This window comes from Eurytemora carolleeae, unplaced genomic scaffold, assembly GCF_000591075.1.
Source record: "Eurytemora carolleeae unplaced genomic scaffold, Eaff_2.0 scaffold2025, whole genome shotgun sequence".
Classification (NCBI taxonomy): Eukaryota; Metazoa; Arthropoda; class Copepoda; order Calanoida; family Temoridae; genus Eurytemora; species Eurytemora carolleeae.
Genome location: NW_019402125.1, coordinates 4,195 through 12,429, shown reverse-complemented (window position 1 = coordinate 12,429; position 8,235 = coordinate 4,195). Strand labels below are relative to the sequence as shown.

The 8,235-nt window shown below is 29.8% G+C and overlaps 1 protein-coding gene across 1 annotated transcript in view; it reads left to right on the top strand.

Annotated features, from left to right (window-relative positions):
• LOC111717929 (tyrosine-protein kinase Abl) overlaps positions 1 to 5,893 on the top strand; it is a gene marked incomplete at its 3' end in the record, with an annotated part of 19,055 nt that extends 13,162 nt beyond the window's left edge. Inside the window, 5 exon segments of the mRNA XM_023493398.1 lie at positions 2,088 to 2,157; positions 2,762 to 2,848; positions 3,674 to 3,753; positions 4,230 to 4,335; positions 5,816 to 5,893. Coding sequence (XP_023349166.1) covers positions 2,088 to 2,157; positions 2,762 to 2,848; positions 3,674 to 3,753; positions 4,230 to 4,335; positions 5,816 to 5,893 — 421 coding nt within the window.
• Between the last annotated feature and the right edge of the window lie 2,342 nt (positions 5,894 to 8,235).

Here is an 8,235-nt window from a genome sequence, read left to right as displayed (position 1 = left end):
GTTATTTAATAGGACGAACTCCTGACGATGCCAAAGTTTTTGGCGAAATATATTGAGAAGAAAATGATATAATTCTAGTGCTAGAGAGTAGAGTTGGGATTTGTTTAAAAAACGATCTGAAGTTTATAGATTCATTGATTCAATGATTCATTGATTCATATTTCGTTGATTTGTTGATTCGTTGATTCGTTGATTCGTTGATTTGTTGAATCGTTGAATCGTTAAATCGTTGAATTGTTGATTCGTTGATTAGTTGATTCATTGATTCGTTGATTTGTTGATTTGTTGATTTGTTGATTTGTTGATTTGTTGATTCGTTGATTCTTTGACTTGTTGACTTGCTATTCGTTGACTTGTTGATTCGTTGACTTGTTGATTCGTTGATTCGTTGAAGCATTGGATCGTTGAATTGTTGATTCATTGATTTATTGATTGATTAGATTGACCAGAATTTAACGATCTGTGTATTATTTCTATTCTCGAATATCATTATAATCATTAAAATCATAACGGTATAACATGGATATGTAATCAGCATCTTTATCTAACTCCACCCTGCGCTAATTGAAGGGAATGTTACTCATTTTTAAGAAATTCTACTTTTAACAAAATTGCCCTACCGTGAAATTAAGTTGAGAGTTAATTTGTCTAAAAATCTTCGAAATAATTATATATTTAGTTCTTTTAACACTTCATGTAAAAAGGTTTTTTGTTTGGTTAAACCTCACTCCCCCCCCCTCTCCGCTTAAAATAAACATACACTGATGTAAATTTTGTAAACAGTCCCTTTATTAAAACCTTTAAATGTATATTTCATGGAATCATTTAGATTGAGATATGGATTTATCGGTAGAATCTTAATTTAAGGTTTTACAGTTAAAATATTTCCTTTTTTATTGAGAAATGGACTTCATACTCTTCATACTGCATAGCTAAGTGTCCGAGTTCATTCAGCTTATCTCGGGAGATATCTTAATTCATAAATTCCGAGATTTCTCGCATCTATCTATCTATCTTTCTATCTATCTATATATCTATCTATCTATCTATCTATCTATCTATCTATCTATCTATCTATCTATCTATGCATCCATCCAACCAACATTATATCTATATCTAGTTATCTATCTATCTACCTATTTATCTAACTATCTATCTGGTCATCAATCTACGCTTATTTATCTATCTACGCATCTCTCTATCTGACTGTCTATCTATATATCCATCTATCCACGCATCCATATTCCTCTTTATACTTCTTACATATTCATCCAGCATCCTTACATACTTATTTTCATATTTATTCACCCGTATTCATGACTTTTTTTCCATCCATATATTTTTCCTTTTATTCATCCACCCATCCTTCTATATTTACCTATCCATCCATCATTTCATCCTATTATCTATCCATCCTTCATAATATCTATCCATCCATCCATTCATTCATTACTTCACCCATTCTTCCATATATTTATCTTTCCATTCTTTCATATATTCATCTATCCATCCATCATTTCATCCATCTATCCATTCATCTATCGTATCAATCCTTCCATCTATCCATCTATACACCTATATATCCATCAATCCTTTCATCTAGTCATCCACTTATTCATCCCTCCATCTATCCCTGAACATGAAACGAATTGTTGGATCTAGGTTATCTCTTCATCTCCTAATATTTATCTTTTTGCTTGAGTCTAATTACCACCTTCTATATTTTCATCTATCTATCTATCTAGCTAGCTATATCATCTATCTCAGTCTATACATCTATACCTCTATTTATCTATCTAGCTAGCTATATCATCCATCTATATATCTTTCTATCTAAAATTTTTCTCTCCATCTAGCTAACTGTCTGTCTACCCATCAAGCCATCTAACGATTTCTCCATCTGTCTGTCTATCTAGCTATTTTGATATCTAGCCATTAATTTATTAAGCCATCAAGAATTTAACACATCAAGCCATCGATCTATTTATCCATTAGTCAAATGTCCATCCATTCATCCATCCATCCATCTATCCATCCATTCATCCATCCATCTATTTATCCATCCTTCCATCTATCTATCTATTCAGGTCTATATCTCTACGGTATGATGGTAGAGTATACCACTATAGAATACAGCATGGCACTGAGGATAGTCAGGTACATACAAACATTTACAAAACATTTTGAAACCTTTTTTTTAAATCGAATAAATACGTTATGTCTCGGTAAAAGGAGTGTTCGGGAAAAATTTTAAATTCGGTTTCGATCGCTATATATCTGTTGTTTAAGTAAAATTAGTAGCGATCAAAACCAAATTCATTATTCGCAAACACTTCCTTTTGCAAACAATTTTATAATTCAATTCTTTGCTATTGCTAAATTTTATAGACTGCAGGAAATGATTGCTATAATTGCTAAATCATTCCAAATTTCTCAACGTTATATATTGTATATTATTTAGTATTTTTTAACTGCTGAATCCAGATTTCCTTTTCTAGCCGGACTATTGTATATTATTTAGTATTTTGTAACTGCTGAATCCAGATTTCCTTCTCTAACTGAACTATTATATATTGTTTAGTATTTTGTAACTGCTGAATCCAGATTTCCTACTCTAGCTGAACTATTGTATATTGTTTAGTATTTTGTAACTGCTGAATCCAGATTTCCTACTCTAGCTGAACTATTGTATATTGTTTAGTATTTTGTTACTCCTTAATCCAGATTTCCTGCTCTAGCTGAACTATTGTATATTATTTAGTATTTTGTTACTGCTGAATCCAGATTTCCTACTCTAGCTGAACTAGTTCATCATCATTCCTTACACTCCGACGGATTAATTACTCAGGTTGGTTGATGCAAGAAAAGAGGGGGATGGTGTTCTTTTATTTAAAGGGACTGTACTCGTAATTTGAAGTGAACCTTCATGCTTCGATGGCAAACTTGGTCTGATCAAGTATGAATTAGAAAAATGACAATATCTCCCACATTATTGATCAGATTATGGTTTCTAGGGTACCGTTGTGAATCGTGTTTTGCCATCTTTCCATGGAGGGTCATTTAAAATTACGCTCACAGTTCATTAAAACTGCATTTTTTATATTGTGAATTGTGATGATTTATTTGTTTAAATTTTTTTCTTGGTTCTTGCAGTTGAATTAAAGTTTGAATTTAAAAGATAAAATAACTAGCGCTTAAGTTTAATGAAAGAATATAACTGATTTTTACATTTATTAAGCTCTTTTTAGGGTAAAAAGAATTTTTAAATATTTGGTGGAAATTTGGACATCAACCTTTTTTACATTTATAACTTAAAATCATTTCCCCCATTCAGCAACAACAAAAACATTTCTATTCTATTTCTGATTTTTTATCAAACAATTTTGTAATTTTGTTCAAAGAAGTCTTAAACACTTTTGTTTAATGTTTAGTTGCTGTTAAAAAAAATATTCTGCCATACCTATCTATATACAGAAAAAGAAATACAAATTAAATTGTGTTGAAAACTGCATATTAGCCTTTCTGGGTTGGGGAGAGGGGGAGTTAATGCAGCACAGTGAACACTATTGTCAATACAGAGTAACCAGAAAAGTAGAATATTGGAAAAAATTATCTGTATTTGTTGAAAATGGGAAAATAAAAATTTCTCAATTTGTCAAAGAGAAATGTTTAGTTGCTGTATCCGGCTCCGAAGAGAAATAAACCCGCAATATTCGCCTTTAGTCCGGAAACCGACGAGTGGGAGATGGACAGGTGATTGATCGATTGATTTATTGATTGATTGATTAGTTGATTGATTGGTTGATGCATTGATTGATTGATTGATGCATTGATTGATTGATTGATGCATTGATTGATTAATTGATTGGTTGGTTCTTTTTTGATTGTGTGTCTGACTATTTGATTGATTGATTGAGTATTTTATTGATAAAATATTTGTTTGTTTATTTAATTAATTGATTAGTTGATTTATTGATTGATGTATTTATTGGTGGATTGATTGATTCATTGCTATATTGATTTATTCATTTTATAATTTGTTGTGACAGTTAATTTAATTGATTGATTGATTGATTGATTGATTTGGAAACTAACTAACTGACTGACTGACAAAATTAAAAAATTTTATTTTTCAAAGACTTGCATAATTTTATCAAGAATCTAAAAAAAAGAAAATCTTGTTTTTTACTTTAAAAAAAAATATCATTCTATATTTATGTAATATCTAGGACGGATATTGTGATGAAACATAAGCTAGGAGGAGGACAGTATGGGGATGTGTATGAAGCTATCTGGAAGATTCATAACGCAACCATAGCAGTCAAAACACTAAGGGTAATTTTATTTTATTAATTGCTAGCTAGCCCGGCGTTGCTCGTGGAAAAACAAATTTGAAAAAAAAGGTTGAAAATTTTTTTTTGATTTTTTTAGCCTATAGCACCCCCAGCCACCCATGAGTGTCCACACAAAATTTCAGCCCAATCGGTCCAGCCGTTTGGCCGGCTATACGCAACATATATATACGAATGTCTTGTTTTATTATGTAGATTTATAGAAGAGAATAAATGAAGAGAAACAAAAGGAAAAGACAGTTTTAGTTTAAATTGAATCTTTAACTCGTAAAGGACCTGTCGCTGTAATATCAAGTGACCCTCCATTTAAAGAGGAGAAGGTCTGATTCACAACGGTAAATCTTTAACTGATCAATAATATTGAAGATATTTTTAGCTTGACGATTTCTCTATTGTTTCCTCAGCGGATATCCGCTTAGGTCACTTTTATTGAGAAACCACTATTGAAAATAAGACATTTTCAAAGAGGAAAACTTAGATATCTCATTAATTCTTTTAGAGTACCGTTGTGAATCAAACACGTCGCTCTATAAATGAAGGGTCACTTGAAATCCACTTGAAATCAGTCCTTATAAATACGATTTGCTTAGTTAAAGTTTTTTTTAAAGTAGTGTACACAATAAACACTTACAAACATACTATAAAGTAAACACAAACAAACACATAAGTTAAAAAACAAACAATCACGGACACATAAAACAAACGTATTCACACACTCATAAAACAAAAGTCACAGACTCACAAAACACATAATTACACAGACGCAAACATTCAATAGATAAAAACAAACACACATTGAACAGGAACTAACGCACACGAATGCGGACACTAACACACAATTACACACTCGCAAACACTAAGATTTAGCACTGAGCGAACAAATACTTTCCCTCTTCCTTCCATTGTGTCGTTAATTAGTAGCACCCATTATACATACACACACACACACACACACACACGACACACAAACACATACATCATTCATAGTTTCACCTCTAATCCTTGATCTCGTAACGAATTAAGACTTGAAATGACTGACGTAGCGTACAGTATACTCCTTGTCCAAATTTACAAATTGTAGGTGACATAGATTGCCTTTATTAGCTGGCAACAGTTATCAACATTTTCTGTTGCTAATCAGTTTAGAGGATTTACTAACAATAAGGACGCACATTGATGGCGCGCATTATGAACACACATTATTGAGGACGATATACATAAACATATATTGCAGATTTTATTTTTAGTTTCACAAACATATTACTCAAATAATAGATAATATTCAGATATCCTATCTATACAAAATATAAAATACAAAATCTTACGCGACAGTTAAGAGAAACAAAGAAGACGATATTTAATCCACTGTAGTATTGTATTTACAATAATATTTAGGAGGATACAATGAAACAAAGAAGACGATATTTAATCCACTGTAGTATTGTATTTACAATAATATTTAGGAGGATACAATGAAACTATCCGAGTTCCTTGAGGAAGCAGCAATCATGAAGGAGATGAAACATCCTAATCTAGTCCAGGTTCGTTTAGTCATTCATTCATTTATTCATTAATTCATTAATTCATTCATTCATCCTTTCATTCATTTTTTCATTCATCCTTTCATTCATTCATTCATTCATTCTTTTTTTCTTTCTATTATTATTTCTTTCTGTCATTCATATATTCATTTATTCATTCAGTAATTTATTCATTCAATTATTTATTTATTCATTTATATCTTAGTTCCTTTATATATTTATTCATTCATTCGTTCATTTATTTATTCATTCATTCATTCATATATTCATCCTTTCATTCATATATATATATTTATATATTCATACATTCATTCATTCATATATTCATTCATTCATTCATATATTCATTAATTCATTCATATATTCATCCTTTCATATCTTTATCCCTTTACCTCTTCATGTTTTCATTTAGTTAATATTTTGTTTTTAAGTTGTTGGGAGTCTGCACCCGTNAATCCTTAAACACATTTATTTATTATTTATGTCAGTATTTTTATCTGTCCGTCGGTTTGTACGTAGTTCAATCAATTTATCCATCTAACTTTTTCTTTCTATCTTTCTTTTTATTGAAATATACCTATTTATTTGTATATTCTATCTATCTATCAATCTATTTATTTATCTATTTATCTATCTTTATACCTATCTACCTACCTATTCCTCTACACATGTTGTATACCTAAATAACTATCTATCTATTCATCCTACATGTTTGTAACTATCTAACTATTTATCTATCTATGTATCTATCTATCTATCTATCTATCTAAGTTTATGTTTATTAGAATATCCTTTTACCAGTTCTAATGTCTGCTAATATCAAGATGTAATCAAGATTCTTGCCATCTAAATACACCTTATTATACATTCATTTATTCATTCATCAATTCACCTATTAATTCATGAAATCATCTATTCATTTTTCATCTATTCATTCATCAATTCATCCATTCATTTATGCATTTTTTCATTTTTTTCTCCGATCTGTTTTACTGTTATTAAAATTTTTATCAAACATACATACATTTTTCCGATGAACTATTCATTCATTAACCTATCCATTCATTTTCACTAAGAATAATTCATTCATCGATCTATCTGTTTGATAAAATCGATCAATATGTCTTCTTGTCCTGCCTACCTTATCTAACTGTCCATCTGCTGTTCTATCTATACAATATCTATCTATCTATCTATACAATATCTATCTATCTATCTATCTATCTATCTATCTATACAATATCTATCTATCTATCTATCTATCTATACAATATCTATCTATCTATCTATCTATCTATACAATATCTATCTATCTATCTATCTATACAATATCTATCTATCTATCTATCTATCTATCTATCTATCTATGAATGTGTCCCACCAATATATATTTTATTGATCTTGATATTTTATAAAATCTTATTTCTACCTATATTTATTCATTTAATTCTTTATCAATAATTTTCTTCCTACCTATCTATCTATTCATCTTTTTCTGTCTATCCATCTATATATTTATCTATCTGTTTCTCTATTTGTCTATTTTAATATATACATCTGTTTTTCTATTTATCATCTTATGTATCTATTCATCTATCCATCTATCTATATTTCTAACTAGCTAGCTGGTTTTTTAAAACTATTTATCTATAAAATCTTTATTGCCAACAACTTGAATTTAATTTTTATCTATTCATCTCATTTTATTATTCTAGGTTTATACATCTATCCATCTATCTGTTTTTATTTCTATATATCGATCTATTCATCTATCTGTTTTTATTTCTATATATCGATCTATCCATCTATCTATTTGTCTTCTAAACCTTGAAATGTGTCTTAGGTTGCAGATTTCGGTCTGGCCAGGCTCATACGGGATGATACCTATACAGGTTGGTGTTTGTGTGTGCTTGTGCTTGTGTGTGTTTGTGCTTGTGTGTGTGTGTGTGTGTGTGTGATAAATCATACAGCTATTGTATGCTTCTGTAGTCGATATAATTAGTATTTTATCATCCATTCATCTGTATTTTATCATCAATTCATCAGTATTTTATCCTTCATTCATCAGTATTTTATCCTTCATTCATCAGTATTCTATCATCTATTCATCAGTATTTTATCATCCATTCATCAGTATTTTATCATCCATTCATCAGTATTTTGTCATCCATTCATCAGTATTTTATCATCCATTTATCAGTATTTTATCATCCATTTATCAGTATTTTATCATCCATTCATCAGTATTTTATCATCCATTCATCAGTATTTTATCATCCATTCATCAGTATTTTATCATCCATTCATCAGTATTTTATCATCTATTCATCAGTATTTTATCA